Source organism: Triturus cristatus, chromosome 6, assembly GCF_964204655.1.
Source record: "Triturus cristatus chromosome 6, aTriCri1.1, whole genome shotgun sequence".
In the NCBI taxonomy this organism is placed as follows: Eukaryota; Metazoa; Chordata; class Amphibia; order Caudata; family Salamandridae; genus Triturus; species Triturus cristatus.
Window position 1 is genome coordinate 450,035,440 of NC_140589.1, and position 17,604 is coordinate 450,053,043.

Here is a 17,604-nt window from a genome sequence, read left to right on the forward strand (position 1 = left end):
GTATGGGAACTAGACTGTGGAACATGACTGCCATAGGAATTAGCTTCAATCTAGTGCCTTGAATGCATTTATAAAGGAAAATGCAGGGAATGTGGCAAAAAAGGAAAGCCTTTTTGCTTAATACAAGAATAGGTATCATCAGGTTGATATTAGGGACCTATCAGAATTACTGAGGTGCAATTTAAAAAAGAAGGAAAAGTGTGGTATATAACGGCAGGAAATCAAAGGGTTATTTTTTTTCCCAAGTATTGTTTACAATAATACAATTTTACTATGTATTCTATAGTTTCGAGCAAAACATATTTTTATAAATATCGATCTCCACTTTTTATAGCCTGGAGAATGTCAAACCCCGGACCTGAATCCAATCTTTTTGATGTACAAAATTCCCCTTTAAACCTGTACCTTTTGTTCCTATCTTGGCAAACACACATCGGTTGTATACTCTGCAGGATGTACCATATGGCCCCTTGCATTTTCGGGTCTGTTTCAGGGAAACTCTCTTGACACACATTGCCATTTGCAGCAGAGTCTCAATGTTCCTCAATATGGTTAGCCCATCAATCAAAGAAAATTGGATCTTTATTTTTTGGGCCTTCAGCCAAAGGAGCTAATCTAATCCCAGAAGGGAATATGTTTCCCATGTAGGGAGAGCGGCATCGTGCTATCAAGAAACAGCATTTCCCCAAACTTCCAGTAGGATAGTGCTAGATGCAGGAGTATGTGAGAGCATATCATTCTATAAACTTCACTATATTCAAGGGTTTTTCAATAACACAATGTCATAGATTGCTATACACATATATCCTATCAGGAATGAAAAATCCACATACATGAATATATTCATTTGTCAATAAGCACCAATATTTGATCTTGCACCTAAATTACACTAAGTAACAATGTGTGCACTATTTTAAGTATTGGCAATAACTTATTAACAGCTTTAGGAAGAACAGTTATATCAGAAGGGATTCATGTTACTTACTGGTTTCTCTTTGGACACATCCTCTGCTTCAGTTGCATCTTTATGACACTGCTCAAAAGCACTGTTGATCTTGAACTGTTGATCGTCTCGTTGTAAACTGTCAAAGAGCGATGTGTAGTGTGTCACTGGGCTCTCTGAACGACTGTCTGAACCAAATTCTGTAAATCTTGGGTCTGATTTTTCAGATCCTAGGAGGTCCTCTTTACTTTTACCTTCTTCACTTTTTTGGGCAACTGTAAAGAGTTCTTTTGTCAAATCACTCATCAGTTTCTCCAGCCCACATCGCTGTTCATTGTCGAGTGGAATTTGAAATATTTGTTCCAGCTGAAGAGCAATCAGTTCAGGTGCATTCGCTATCAGTTCTTGTTTCATTTCAGTAATGGCCTCCACCCTCTCTCGATCGGGCTGATTTACATGTTCATGGTTATAATGAAGTTCTGGCTGATTTGTAGCTCCTTTGTTACTATGAACCTGTTTAAACACATCAAGAAGAAGATCAGGACTTTTCTTATCAGGCCAAATAATAGTGGGTTTGTCCAGGCTACTTGCATCAGTACACGGAACCCCAGGAACACTGGGACTTTCTTCAGTTCCGTTGTCATATGAAGACATGGTAGCAGATTGCTCTAAGTCTCTGCAACCGACCATTTTCAGTACATTTTGCACTAATGCCTTTGTATCGGAATAATTTAACAGTTCACTTTTCAGGATGCAGGTTCCCTTATCACCTTCCTGCTCCTGCTGTTCAACAACACACAGGCTTTTATTTTCACCACTCGAAGGTTCAAGCAAGACATCTGAAGGAACGAGATCGTGTACCTGGCATGATGCTTCTCCCATGAATCCTTCAGCTTCAGTTTTCTCAACATTTTCCATTGCTGTTTGAGACATCTGAGGTGTATTCAATTTATGTAGGACATCCTTGTGGTTGCAGAGTTGGCCATTTGCTGTACCATCCCACAGAACCTGGTCGTACATCTTAGTATCAGGGCCTTCAGTCTCTTTAGAGGTCTTAACACTAGTTTGTTTGTTCTCCTCTGATTCTAATGTGTTAGGCAACACAATAACAGGTGCTTCTGAAAGGAGCGAGAGTTCTTCACCAAACAGAGTTCTAGAGTCATATGCTAATGACTTATTCATAGACCATTCATTAGTCTTTGCTTGGCTTTCCTCCTCAGAATAATCCAAATCATGTATTTCATTTATTTTTACAACTTTTGTCTCCTCTGCACATTGTTTTAAGTATGTTGTGAGATCAAGATTGCCCCCGTTTCCTTCCACTGTTTCAGACTGCAGCTCAGGAGAATTGCTTTCAGAAGTAATTGTCACAGTTTCACTAGAGTTCTTTTTCAATTCATATGCATCTACAGTGCCTACATTAGTGCTAGGATTAGCAAGAGATGAATCGAATATTTCACCAAGGTGCTGAATATGAGTAGGGTTTATGCCAGATGCAGATATTTGTGTTTCTTTAGTGTGTCTGATGTCTGATAGCTCCAACATTTGCGTGGGTGTATCTGTATTCATGCTTGGATGGCCCTCATCGTGACTCTGCACCTGATCACAGACTGAACTGAGATTTACACCATGGTTCACTTGCAGTAGACATTTGAGGTCTATGGCGTTGGGTTTTACTGGCATTTCTTCAATCACTTCAAGAATACTTAGCTCATTTGTTTCCTTTAAGTAAGCTACATACCCATCCGAACTTGTCACTTGGGACTCAGCTTCTACTCCAATTATACCACAACTTGAGTCTAATCCTGTCGTAAGAAGTGGTTCTACATTAGTAGGAATGTTTTGTTTATCACCGACATGCGGAGCAAAAGCACTTTTGAACTGATCTTCTGAAAGGATTTCAGGTTCTGTGGGAAATCTCTCAGACAAATCCTCATAATTGGCTATGCTTGTATGACCTGCAATGGTCCGCACATCGCGGCTAAGAAAAGACACACTTGTGGCAGTGGTTTCTTTTGCGAATATGTCTGGTGGGATCACTCGCTGAATTAGCTCACTTTCTTCTACATCTCCAGTCAATCTCTGAAAGTTTGTTTGGTAGTGATCTGTGTTGGAATTTATGAGATCACATTGACATAGTTCTAAACCTTCTTGTGTACCTTGCTCTAACACATATTCTATATGTTTTGAACTATCATTAACACTTTCAGGCATTGCTTCAGACCAAAATCCAAGCTCATGCGTAGGTGCTTCCATGACCTTCACATCATCAAAACTTATTTTCTGGTCATTGCTGCTCACTGAAGTCAAAGGTGCAAAACCACCTACTTTATCTATAGAAGGACATAGAAGATCAACCATAACACCATTTTCTTCATACTGCAAATCACATGGATCCATTCCTGCATTATTATTTGCAGCCTCAAGATCCTTGGTACCATCATTGAGTCTCTTTTCAATTAAATTATTAGACAAATCTTGTTCTATGTTGTTCTCTCCCACATCAACAGTCTGGTGCAATTCATCTGAAGGGATAGGGATTTTGTCTAAATTTTGCACACAAACAATGCTTTCTTGTTCATGGTCATCTGCATAATATGTACTTTCTGTGTCTTCTTCTGGTATTGTTTCCAAATATTGCCTACTGTTTCCCATTTCCATTTTCATTACTGTCAGTTCATCTGTGTGATTTCTTTCACAGAAGTACACACTGTCCTGTCCAGAGTCTAGCTCATCATCGAGTAATGACAATGGTCTCTCACTTGCTGTAATGTCATTACTTATTTCTTTCCTACCAACAGATGGATTGTGCCATTGAGTACCATAATCTGAGTCATCTTCACTCTCATCTTCTTCAAGAAGTGGTGTATCATACTCATCATCACTTATGCTTTGTTGTGGTATATCACAGCTATACAGTTCTGAATGATGAGTAGGACCATCCTCAGTGCCACTGTATTTGGGCAGTAGGACATCACCATTAGAATCTTCAGGCTGCGGACTGGCATATTCATCATCATCACTGTAGGAGGGCTGGAAAATATTTGGACCATGTTCTTGATGTATAGGCATTTCTTCCATATACTCATCTTTGTTTTGTTCTGAAGTTTCAAAATTAAAACTTTCAGAATAAATAACATTATATTCGCTACTGATTATGTTTGTAACACTTCTAAGCTCAAGTTTTTCTGTGAGAGGTGTGATAGAATTATTGTCAGCAGCTATCTCAACATACTCACTATCAGCATTATCTTTAGAGGGAGGATCATCATAGCTGTCAGTATCAATTGGGTTGGGCAGCAACATTAGACTTTCATAATCTTTAAGAAACGATGTGTCATGCATGCCATTATTATGTAGGTTGAGTTGCTGTAGTGTATCTGTGCCAGAAAGTTCAGAACGGATAGTATCCGCCACATCACTGTCAAATTTAAAGGATGCTAAACCAGGAATTTCAGAATGTATAGCCAGAGAAGAAATATTATTTTCATTCATATTGACTATGTGGGGCTGTACAGTATTACAGCAATCCTTATCACTGGTGATGTGCTTGGAGGTTTCACAATGATCATTTTCTGCTACATGATCCACACTACCACCTTCACAGTTGTTATCCCTCTCCGAGATAGAAAATGTATTTCCTTCTAAACATGGAGCAACACGTTCCTTTATATCACAGAAATCCTGCAAGGCACATCCATCATGCACTTCCATTACAGGAGATTTATGCCTGTTATTGTAACTGCTTATATTATGAGATGTTTCACAGTGGTAGTCCCCTGGAAGAGGATTATCACCAGCATCATTATCACTTCTGATCTGCTGTGAATCACTGCACTGGTGATCATCAGACAGGGGAGTGCTCGAGTCAACACTACCACTGCTGATGTTCTGTGATATGTCAGAATGACCAAGATCAGGAGGAGGGCCATCATAATTACCATCAAAACTATCTTGTAGCACTTCTTGACTCACCTTACCTAAATCAGATTGATGAATGGTGTTAAGTTGCAGAGTATCATAGCTTTCAAAATGGTAACTAACATCTTTCTTTTCAGCCATGCTGGTAGTAGGCTGTAGCGTGTCATATATTTTAGAATGAGGAACACTATCTTTATTTTCAGACATACTGGCATTAGACTGTGAAGCATCATAACTTTCAGAATTCATGCCACAATTATTCAGTTCAGATATGTTGCCATTGTTCTGCAAAGCATCATAATTATCACACAGTATTTTGTATTCTTTACAGCTGGTTACGAGAATATTGCCTCCCTGTCCACTGCTGTAGGTGCTGTCTAGATCATTGATGAAGTAGGGCATGTCTGTTTCTTTAACATCGTCCAAATTCTGACACTCAGTAAGATCATTATTTGACGAACTGTACAATGCAGGGTCATGGTCAGTTACCATGTCTATTCCATCTAAAATGGAAAAATGAACAGCATAGTTTTCATGTGACTCGATAGGTCTGTATTCATCATCATTCCAGCACTGTGTTTCCTTACATTGTGTTCCATTTACTTGTTCAGAATAGTAATGTAAATGTTCAGCTATTTCACTTGCATTACTGCTGTCAACATCACTTCTATCCAGAGCATCTTGTTCAACTAGATCAATGTCCATCTTACTATCAATTCCCCGAATTCCTGTGGTTGTATCTAGCACCAATTCAGAATCCTTCTTAGCAAAATCATTTTCTCCATCAGCATGTTCAATTTTCTTTACAGTTAAATCACCCAGGATGCTTTCTTTGTCTTCACGTAGTTTCAAAATAGGTTCTAGTGTGTTTAGTGAACCAGCACGCTTGTTTTCCCTTTCATTTTTACCACATATTTCTTCATCCGGATTCTTTAAATCATTTTCATTTGGGTGACTAGCTATGCCAGGACACTGATTTTCATCTAGTTCCTTTGTGTAACTTTCAGCTTCCAGTAGCATGCTTACTGCTTCATCTAGGTCTCCATCAAAGAGCAAAAGCCGTTCTCCAGTGTTTGCATCCATGTAGCTATTAATCATGAGATAGGACAGGAAGAGTTGCTTAGTTTCTTCTGGATTATGAGGAAGGGGTTCCTCTGCATTCAGAACATCTGGTTTCTGTACATATTCTTGGAATGCAGAAGGTTGGATTTCGTAAGATGACAGCCACTTGGAAGCATTCTTGCATGACGACTCCAAGCCTTTCATATCAGCCATTTTATCGGGTAGGGTTATATCAGTTAATACAGTTGCAGTGCTGTCATCTATGATGCCCATCTCAGCAGCTACACCAAGGCTAAGGATTTCAGATGTTTCTGGGATATACAGAGCAGCTATCTTTTGCCTATTACTTAGGATCTTGTGGGCTAATTCATTTGTTATCATCCCTTGTTGAAGAGAGGTTGATATGGGGAAAATGTCACTGGTATCTGGCCAAATGAGACCGATAAATCCTCTCTGAGCCTCCAGTATTAACAGTGCACTGCTGGAGGATATTAAATTACACTGTACCGCTTCATCAACAGTTAAGCGCTTGGCTGTGAAGGGGCACAAAATCCCACCATTTTTAATCTGATTAATCAATACGCCACATAATGTGTCCTGGTCAATCAGTCCTTGTTTCAGGGCTTCCTCCACACTGAGTCTATGCCCCAAGTCTGGTTCAATTATTCCCCCAGACAAAAGCTGAGCTCCAAGTAACCTGAACATACTTTCACGTTCCATCAGACCTTCATGGGCAGCTCTTAGTATACTTATCTTCCGCCCAGATTTAAGAGTAATTTTACCTCTTTCTTGTGGCCGGACAACTAGAAGTCTCAAACCAGTTTCTTTGTGCACTGGAGTCCTCTGCAACATCTCTGCTAGTGAAATCCGTTCTGCTGTAATAGGGTCAATAAGGTCTTTAAATAGCTTTTGTCTTTCGAGCAACTGTGAGAAAAATTCTTCTGAGATCAGGTTTCTCTGGAAAGCAGTATTCAAGGTCAGTTGTTCCTTTGTTGCTGGCAACACCAAATGGTCAGAGGAAAGTTGGGTGTCAAGAATCTTGATAGCTATTTGCTCTGATATGAGCCCTTTCTCAAAGGCAGTTACAACTGGCAAACCTGATAATGATGCAGCTGAGATAACTGTTTTAGCAGTATTTAAATCATAAAGGTCTGTAGCAATGTGTTCATCGATAATTTGATATTTTTTAGCTTCTTCAAGCTCAAAGCTTTTCCCCAGTTCGGGGGAGATAAGATCAGATAGAATTAACTGTGTCTCAAGTAAGGAAACTCCAGTATCATAATCAACAAGGCCCCGTAAAATGGACTGGAATATTGATAGAATTTCTCCTGTTGTTTCATCGATGGTACCTGCAATAACTCTCGGAACCTAAAATAACAGTGAAATAAATACAAAAATATTATTAACTGTATTTTTATCCACTTAGACAATACTTAGAAATATGCTTATATGTAAATTAATGTACTTACCAACCAATGACAATGTTGTGAATGTTAGCAGATCAAACGCACAAGTGATCTATATCAGTGTTTCAACACCAAAGATGTGATAAAGCTCTGAGCTCAACATGCATCTGTGAATAGAAAATCTAGCATCTAGACACATAAGCAAGGTTAGTGATAGACAAATCTATGTAGGTGATTTTGTGAGAGAATAGAACATGTATCTGAAAGGCAAAACTGACATGCTCTTAAGTGCCTGTAATGGGTTAGAATAGAGAGCCAAAGGATGTGGCATACAAAACCCCATGCTATTCATGTTTACAGCATACAATGCAATTGCACAAACACCTTACAAAAACAGGTCATATACAGAAATTGATTGTGTCTATTGACAATACTGAAAGTAAAATACGTTGCATCACACTTACATAACAATGACATTTTTCTGACTCATTTCTTTTTAAATTTAAAAGATCACAGTCAATAAAAATCCAATTTGCTTAATTTCATGTGGTGTTTATATATGCCAACATGCCGTCAAGCGGTCTCAGGCAGAAAGGAAGCAAAGGAGGCTCAGACATCAGAGAGACATTCTCAGCAGAAGTATCAGAGTGGTTTGTAGCAGATTATGGTCTTAGTTGAAAGATCAGAGATATTTTCAAACAGATGGGAAAATGATCTTCCTGGCAGATTGACGAGATAAAGTGATTCAGATGTCTGCTCATATCAAAGATCTTAGCAGACAGATCTGAGACACTTTCTTAGAAGGAAAATCAAAGAGACTTTCTCAGCACACAAATTGCAGCGAAAATATCAGCAGACAAATTAGCGACACATTCTTAGTCAGCAGACCAAGGAGAGGTTCCGAGCAGACAGATCCCGCAGAAGATTGCCAGTCCAGCTGAGCCCTGACATAGTTTCAATATCATAAAACTGCCTCATGTTCAAAACTTCCATTTGCTGTAAAGAACCAAATGTCCCTTCCAGGTACTACCATACCAGTCTTTCTGAAGTAAGCCTTCATTACAAGTTTACAGTGAAAAACTCAACTTTAGATCTTCATGAATGTTCCAGCTATTACCTAATCCCAATTATCCCATTTCTTTTGAAAATCCTAACATATGGGAATACTTTGCAGCTATTCCTCTATATGGAACATCATCAGAGCCTAGGGGAACAGTGGTCAGGTATCCAGACTGGTTGTATCATTGAAGCAGTACATATTGATGTCCAGAGTAACATTGTGGTTGTGTTAGATATGGAAAAGATGCGATCATATTTTTTCCATGTGTTATTGGTGGCCTTTATCAATTCTGATTATCACGTTCTACATTTTTTATTGATGGAAGAGGTGGGAGTGTTGAGATTGGTCATATATTGGTTTACATGCTTTCTATTCAACCCACTGTCAGTGTGGCTCTGGAATGTCCTCAGTCTGAATTGTCTCAAATGACTTATTGTGTTCCACAAATTCCTAACTTCCACCTTCTGTTTAATGTCTATTGGCATCTTGTTTGTGAACACCTATGCTTTAAGGGTGTTAAGATTCACTGCAAAGGTCATCTACTCACAAACAGGATTATTTATGTCATTCATGAACTCCTTTAAGAAAATCAGCCCGCTCATGGTTGAGCCTGAAAGAAGCCACTACTTCAGTCTTAATCTGTGCAAGAGCAAAGAGCAGAGTAAACTGCATTGTGAACGTGGTCTCTTACTGTGTCAAGTCATTGAGGACACTTATCTCATTCCTGTCCCAACAATGCTGTGCCACTGTGCATCACATAGTTATCACAACTCCATACTAAACATCAATCAAAACTAGGGTTAAGTGTAGAACACTGTCTACCAAGCACAAAAGCACAAGGCATTCTGGCAAAGGCAGCCACATTATATGTAGACATTGTCTCTGCATTATGTCCAACTGAAAAGCTTAGATCAGCCAACACCCAGGCCATGAAACAGAAATAAGTCAAATGACAAACATGCAGTGCAACAATCCTTCGTGTTCAGGACACCAGACTATACATTTTGTATTTTGTATTTGTATTTTGTGGGGTATTTATAGAGCGCGACGTTCGCTCCGGAGGGAGCATCTTGGCGCTAGGGAACCTAAGTGAGCCAGTCCAAGAGGATTAGACGGAAGCTTTGGAGTGATCGTCCGGGAGATTAAAGATCCAGGTCTTTAGCAGTTTTCGAAAAGGTTTTTCCTGGGTTTGTTGTCTGAGGGTTTTGGGTAGTTTGTTCCAGGCTTTAGTTGCAAGGAAGCTGAGGGTCTTCTCACCCTTCATTTTCAGATTGTATTTGGGGAGAAGAATGAGGTTGTCGTTGGTTGAGCGAAGGTGACGGCTGGGCAGGTAGTGGGGGAAGCGTTTGGTGAGGTATTTAGGGCCTGTTTTGTTGTAGGCACGAAAGGCTATAATCAGGATCTTGAAGAGAATCCTTTTGTGAAGGGGGAGCCAGTGAAGTGAACGAAGTGCTGCAGAAATAGAGGATCTGCGGGGAAGGCCCAGGACAAGACGGGCGGCTGTGTGTAGTACGCTCTGCAGTTTTTGGATGGTGTTCTTTTTGGCTCCTGCGAGCAAGCCGTTGCAGTAGTCCAGTCGCGAGATTATGAGTGCTACTGTCACCGTCTTTCTGGCATCGATGGGAAGAAAGTCAAAGAACTTTCTCATGGATCTGATCATTCCAAAGCATTTGCCTGCGACGGTTCTGGCATGCTGATCGAAGGAGAGGTCGGAGTCAAAGGTAACGCCGAGGTTCCTGGCCGACGAAACTGTCTGGGGGGGGGCAACAGAATTGTCCGGCCACCAAAGTGCTGGACAAAAGGAGATATTTGTACCGATCGGAAGGATCTCCGTTTTGCTCGAATTGCATTTCAGGTGGTTATTGTCCATCCATCGAAATACTTCAGTCAGGCAGTGTTTTAGGTTGAGTTCAGCTTTGGTAGATAGTTTGTCCAATGGCACAATGAGCTGAGTGTCATCGGCATAGGAGGTAACAGGTATGCCGAATGATTCTATTAGATTAAGGAGGGGAATGAGGTAAACGTTAAAAAGGAGAGGGCTCAGGATGGAGCCTTGCGGGACACCTGAGGAGACAAGTTTGTCTTTGGAGTGAAATGGACCCAAAGAAACGGTTTGGGAACGGTCGGAGAGAAAAGACGAGATCCAGGATAGGGCAGAGTCAGAGATGCCGATGTCCCTGAGTCTGCTGATAAGGATGGTGTGGGAGACAGTATCAAACGCCGCCGTAAGGTCGAGAAGGATGAGGATGGAGTTTTTTCTCTGATCTTGCAGGGTTTTTATAGTGTCAGACAGTTCAATGAGAGCGGTTTCTGTCGAGTGCTTGGGGCGGAATCCGGATTGTTGAGGATGGAGAAGGTTGTTTTCATCTAGATAGTGTTTCAGTTCATTGTGGACTAGATGTTCCGTGATTTTTCCCAAGGCCGGGAGTAACGAGATTGGGCGGAGGTTGGTGAGATCCGTCGGGGGTTTATTCGCCTTCTTCATAAGGGGTTTGACGATTCCTTTTTTCCAGCGGCTAGGAACTGTGCCTGAGCTAAGCGAGGAGTTGATTAGGTTGTTGATGGTCGGGTTAACCTCGTCGATTAGTTGGTGAAGTATCTTGGGAGGACAAGGATCAGACGGGGAGCCCGATTTACAGGCCAGGATGGCTTTTTTCGACTGCTCAAGAGTGATAGGGGAGAAGCGACTTAGCGTACAGCTTTGGGGGACCAGTGGGGGGGGGCACTGGGAGAGTGGCGGGGGGGGAAAGTTGATCTGGATCGAGGCAATTTTTTCCTCGAAGAAGTCAGAAATTTGATCGCAGAATTTCTGGGAGGGGGGGATTTCAGGCAAAAGAGCCTTGGGTTGCGTAAATGATTTGACTATCGCAAACAGCGCCTTTTGTTTTTGGCCTGCGTTTTTTATGGCGTTGATGTAGTAGTTTTTCTTTGCCAGTTTGATTTCCGAAAGGTAGTTTTTCCTAGTTGCGATATAAGAGGTACGATAAGTAACCTCGTAGGCCTTCCGCCATTTTCTTTCTGCCTTTTTACAAAGCAGATGTGCATTAGCGAGTTCTGGTGTAAACCAGGGGGCATTGGGTTTAGTTTTGCCCCGGGAGGTGCGGGGGCGTGAGGGCGGGATTCTGGATTTTATTTCTTGGGTGATCCAGTACCCACCTAATTCATAGGCACTCTGGCTAACTATCTACACTTTGGGAAACCTAAGAAAAACAATCTTTTTAAACACACCTACAGCTGTGGACAAAGACTGAGGAAAAAAGGAACATTGAAAGCATGACTCCAATTACATATGGTTTATGATTTACTGCAGCAGGTACTAGTACAACGTGCACCTTCTACTACCCTCTCTCTAGCAGGTTTTTAGAGCTTCATATGTACTTGTCAGATTGAACTGGATGGCATTTGCAGATAGATACAAGACCATTTTCTGACTTTAGCCGACAGAAGAGAAGGGGGAAGGCTTGTCATACACTCAAGAAATGAATATGAAACACCTGAATTAGAGGAAAAGTCCTAGCAGACAGATCAGAGAGAAGCATCAAGCAGGTAGATCACAGATAATTTCTCAACATTGAGCAGATAGATGATTAAAAAGTACTAAACAGATCTAAGCCAGGCTTGAAATCTGTTCTACTTTTCAGCAACGGGTTTTAGTAGTGAAATCTGTAATTGCTTATCTGTCAGACACGAACTGGAAACACTAGTAGTAGAACATATGTTTTATCAAATTGGAAGTCTCAGTCTGATACTAGTCCACTTGCTCTTTTTTAGAAAGAGAAATTTGACACATGTTGAAAATTTTAGATTTTCTCATGACCATGAACTTCTAAATACTGCAAAAGATTCTTAGTCCTTTCAGTAATAAAAACACACGTTTAGTGCCTCGGAATATAATAGGAATTTGAAAGTGCTTTCATTTTACATGACTTTCGAACAGCTAGAAATAGTAAACATATGTGCATGCACATCAACATAAGCCATTGCAGCATTAAAAGTATTGCAAATCATTAAAACAGTTATCTTTTCACAAACATGCAATAAAATATATTTCTTGTAAGGCAACACGGTTGTCGCAATTACCTTCTCCTCTACTTTCCTTTCTGCCAGACTCTGTCGTTCTTGCTTTTGTCTAACAATTTCTTCAGATAAAAAGTTGTAGGTTTCCTGAAGAGATGTTAACTGTTCTTCCATTTCTTTCTTTTCTTCATCAGACATTCTGTATAAAGAAAGCAAAATTGGTAAGAATACAAGGTATCATTGTCCATCCATGCAAGCACAGCCGGTCGTATATATGGGCCATTTGGCGGGGTTATGGGATGTCGAGGCACGGAGTGGCGCATGAAGCTGCAGGTAGAGGACTCTATCCAACACCAAACAGACGTGTTTTGGCTTCTGTCTGATGTCACAACTGGCAGGCTGTGCCAACATTCCTCGTATCCCCCTCACATTTTTTTATACAATACTCTGACATGGATATGTCTCTAACGATTAGGACAGTCACACCTTGAGGACAGGGGCACTCTGTGGCAGGGCGTCTGAAGCCTTAATCTCCTTTTTCGAGTAGTGCAGTAAACAGTGTTTGGGAATTGATAGTGGAACCACCAGCAGTTAGTACCAGCAGTTAGATCACCTTTCTGTCATTAACATTGGCATGGGAGCAATCTCGAAAGCAAAGCCAAGAGTTCCACATCTCTCAGTTAGCTGGGCAAACTTTGCTAGATCCAGAGAGACCAAAAATAAATCAGTGAGCTAAATGATTGCGGTTTTCAGTTTTCAAAGTTTACAAATCTGCTTCTGTCTATGCCAATAAAAAGAACTTTTACACATTTTGTAATTTGTTCATGAAAGTTGGTAACACTTGTATATTTGTGATATCAAGGTAGCTTTGTTGTGTTATACTCTTTCTTTGCAATACTTGTACTTTTATAATGGCCATAATAAATCTGCAAGTACCAGAATGCAATGAAATACCAGGAATAACAGAACTGGGAAAACAAGGCCTTTCTGTGTAGCATGATAAAAAAACGAGGTCTGTTTGCTTTATCAGTGCTTGTTAAGGAATAGGACTGATCAGCCCAAAACATTCATGTATTGGCTCGAATCGGGTCAGTGCAGAAAAATCACAGTCTTCGTATATTTTGAGTGATATATGCAGCTCACAATAAGCAGTTGAGTCATGAGGCAATGACGCCTACCTCCTTACACAACATTAAAGTAAGGTTAATATTGTAGGAAACATAAAAAGCTGCATTTTTTGCTTACTTTAGAAGTCCACCTAGCCCAAAAATTGTTCCATGAGTCCTCCATCTCCACAACACTCAGCCCTCAGAGCCCACTGCATCCATTTAATAAATGGTTCTAGGTCCTTTTACATCCTGCTCTGAAGACCACACTCACCCTCCCCGCGGGCCAATGGCCAGTGCCAAGGGCATCAGTGTCCCCAGCCCTCAGACTGGCTCCACCAGTCTCAATCATAAGTTCAAAAACTGGAGAAAAATACAGTCAACAAATCTTGTTACAATTTTCCTATAATAAAAAGGGAGTCCATTGGAATAAGCTGAGGTTCTATCCATGGCAACTCTGGCAACACAGTATTCCAGAGATATACAAAACATGCCACAGTCAAATTACTGCATGGCACAAAAAAACGTTATATGAAATGGTATTTAATAGAAAGTAATTGAAAACAACTCCAAAATAGCCTGAAATGTAACACAGGCAAATCCAATAAGTTTGACCTTGGCAAAAATGATGTATGTATTTATTTTTGCAAGTATATGTAACAGGAGTTAAATGTTTGACGGTAAATACATTAAAAAAGAAATGAAAGAAAAGGTTAGCCACCCAGGCCTGGCACTGAAGTACACTACTTTTTAGGTGGATATACCTATGTGATTGGGCAAATACAGACAGTCACAAAGCAAAAGACCCAATGGCAGAAATGAGCTAACCTATTGGCCCATGCTGTGTGCAGCAGTGGGCAGAAGCAACATGTGAATGACAATGGACGAAGACGAGGGCTGATCAAAAGCCCATCTATGTATGTGTATAGATGCATGTCAATTTAGGATTTATTTTAATGCATGAGGCTGGAAAGACACCTAAAACTGGGCAGGATGGGTGGGCATTGCTCACAGGAGGTGATGCTTGCGGACCACAGCATAACTAAGAGGTGCTCCTCATGATTCAGGAAGGGTTATAAAGCTGATTCCCAAATCTATGAGACCTCCTTTTCTGTGACAAGAACGGCCAGGGACACACTGGAATTGACATCACTGATGCCTGACCACACGCAAGTTAATGATGTCTCTGCGATGCGGGTCTGGCAAATGTGCTTGGGAAGGAGGGGCTCCCGCATACGGCCACCTAAGGTGTGTTGCTCTCCATTCAGCGGAGTGGACCATTTGGTACCTGAATTCTCACAGCTGTTTGTTGGCAGTGGGTGTCTCTAGGACTGTCTCATATGCCTCCACATAGATGAATCAATCCAGCCTGTCACGCTGAGGCATCCCAGGGCCCATCTGAGCCCGATGGTGGAGGCTGAACTTAGAAAATTGGAACAGGTAGACATCATTGAGAAGGTAAATGGCCCAACACCGTGGGTGTCTCCAATTGTAGTGGCTCGCAAACCAAAACAACCAGGCGAAGTCAGGATCTGCACCTACCCAATAGGGCCATCCGACGGGAACATCACCTGATGCCCACTGTCAATTACATTGCGGAAGACGTAAATGGCTCAAGGTGGTTTTCCAAGATAAACCTATGAGCAGAACACCATCAGTTGATAATGGCTCCGGAATCACCGGCCATCATCAGCTTCTTCACCAATGTAGGAATAAGGAGATACAAATGCCTCAGTTTCGGCTTATTCAGTGCAGCTGAAGTCTTTCAGGAAATGATCAGAGGGGTGTTGGCTAGCCTGGAAGGGGAAGGAACATCTTGACAGATTGAGGGCGACCTTTTGACGCTTGCATGATAGTGGATTCAACCTCCACCCTGAGAAATATGCCTTTCTCCAGACAGAAGTAGCTTTCTTTGGGTACAATTTCTTGGAGCACGGGGTCATGCCTGGTCATGTAAAGGTCCTGGACATTCAATTAGCCTCAGCCCCTACCAGTGTCACAGATGCTCGCAGCTTCTTGAGAATGGCTAATTACTGTGGCTGTTTCATTCTAACTTTAACAGCCCTCACTGCCCCACTCCGAGAATGAACTAAAGTCAATGCAGTCTTTGGATGGGGGCCTGCCCAATAAGAAGCATTTGAGGTAACCAAACAAGCTTTGTCTGCACACGCCACCCTGGCGTACTTTGATTCCCGCTGCGATTCAGAGTTTTCTGTGGATGCTAGCCCCACCAGCCTTGGAGCGTTCATGTCCCAAAAACAGGATGATGGTGAGATGGCTCCCATGGTGTATGCCAGTTGTGTTTTGACAGAGACTGAGCAGCGATACTCTCACATTGAGAAGGAGGCCATTGCTGTTCAGTGGGAATGTCAGCACTTTCCCATATCTCTATGGCCAGCCATTTATGGTTCACACAGATCACAAACCATTGACACTGATGTTCACTGGTTCCTGGTCTAAACCACTGCCCAGGATCAAGAAGTGGCTCCTCTAATTACAGGAATACCAGTTCTCAGTGGTGTACCAACCAGGGTCTCAAAGTCCACAGAATATCTCTCCAGACATACAAGACCAGCCATGGCTGTTGAGACGTCAGAGGCAGAGGAAGTAGGGGAATATGTGAGGCTGGTGGTTGAGCGCACAGGGCCTCTGCCAATCTCCCTGGAGGCAATTATCATGGCTACCCGTTCTGATGATTCTCTACTTGCAATCTCAGTGGGATGTCAGAGAACTGGCACACCCTCACTCATAATGCTTCATATAGCACGGACGAGGCACCTGTGACTCTGACGTCCCTGCATAATGTTCATTGCTAGGCCTAGCATCTTTGGCGTGTTATTCCCCAGACTTTTTTGCTTCTGACCTCCTGTTTTTGACTGTTTGCTGGATTTTGGTTTTGCTAGTTTTAGAACCCTGCACATTTTACCACTGCTGATCCATGCTAAATTGCAAGTACTCCCTGTGTAAATTAAGATTTGTTATTGGCTATCCATGATTGGCATATTTGATTTAGTGGTCAGTCCCTACTATAAAGTGCACTGTGTGTGCCCAGAAAACTGTAAATCAGATGCTACTAGTGGGCCTGCAGCACTGATTTCCCACCCACATGAGTAGCCATGCAACCATGTGTCAGGCTTGCCACTGCAGTGTCTGAGAGTGCAGTTCTAAACTGTAATGTCGACCTGGCAAGTGCACCCATTTGCCAGGCCAAACTCTCCATTTTTTCTACACGTAAGGCACCCCTAATGTAGGCTCAATGGAATCCCCATGGTCAGGGTGCAGTGTATTTGAAAAGTAGGACATGTACTGGTGTGTTTTACATGTCTTGACAGTAAAGTACTGCCAATTTAGTTTTTCAATATTGCAAGGACTATTTGCCCCATAGGTTATCATTGGAGCTGCCTTGTACATCTTACAAGTGTAACTTCCAATTGGGAAGAGATAGCGATTTGGAGTTTATGGTCGCTGAACTCACAATTTAAAAATACATCTTTTAGTGAAGTTAGTTTTTAAATTGTATGTGTGAAAATGCCACTTTTAGAAAGTGGGCATTTTCTTGTGCTACCATTCTCTGCCTGTGGAATCAACATCTGAGCGAGGGTAGTTGGGTTATTTATGCATTTACTATAGACAGTCACACAAAGGGAGCTGAGATGTGCCCTGCATATCCTGATGTCCCCTCGCCAGGCTGATGGGCCTCCTGAGCTAGAGCTAGAGTGGAGGGTGGAGTTGTCACTGACACCTGAATAGGGCTATGCCTGTCCTCATACAAAGCTGTCTCCACCCCCCTGTAGTGTGTTTGGAGCCAGGGCAGGAAAAGGCAGGGTCTTGTGCACTACAGAGCCTTTCCTTTGAAGTTTGCCTCCCTCAAAGGCAGAAACTGGTATAAGTACTGGAGCTGTGGCACCATACCTTCAGAACACTTCTGGACTAAGAGGACATTCTGCCAAGAAGAAGAGTTGGAGTGTGCTTTGCTGTGTTGGCCTGCTGGTTCTGTCTTGAGCAGTGAAAGGACTGGACTTTGCTTTCTACATCCTGCTTGCCAAGGTTCTGCAAGGGTTTGTGAGTACTTGCCTCCTGTTGAGAAGT

The 17,604-nt window shown here is 41.8% G+C and overlaps 1 protein-coding gene across 15 annotated transcripts in view; it reads right to left on the minus strand.

Moving 5' to 3' along the window:
* DST (dystonin) overlaps positions 1 to 17,604 on the minus strand; it is a 1,436,897-nt gene that overhangs the window by 582,163 nt on the left and 837,130 nt on the right. For 14 of the 15 annotated variants that reach the window (XM_085610880.1, XM_085610881.1, XM_085610882.1 and 11 more), the window contains 2 exons: positions 12,473 to 12,608; positions 986 to 7,294 (listed from right to left, as the gene is read on the minus strand). In XM_085610880.1, the coding sequence (XP_085467006.1) occupies positions 986 to 7,294; positions 12,473 to 12,608 (6,445 nt within the window). The remainder of the gene's footprint in view (positions 1 to 985; positions 7,295 to 12,472; positions 12,609 to 17,604) is intronic. The other variant, XM_085610884.1, reaches the window with a different exon arrangement.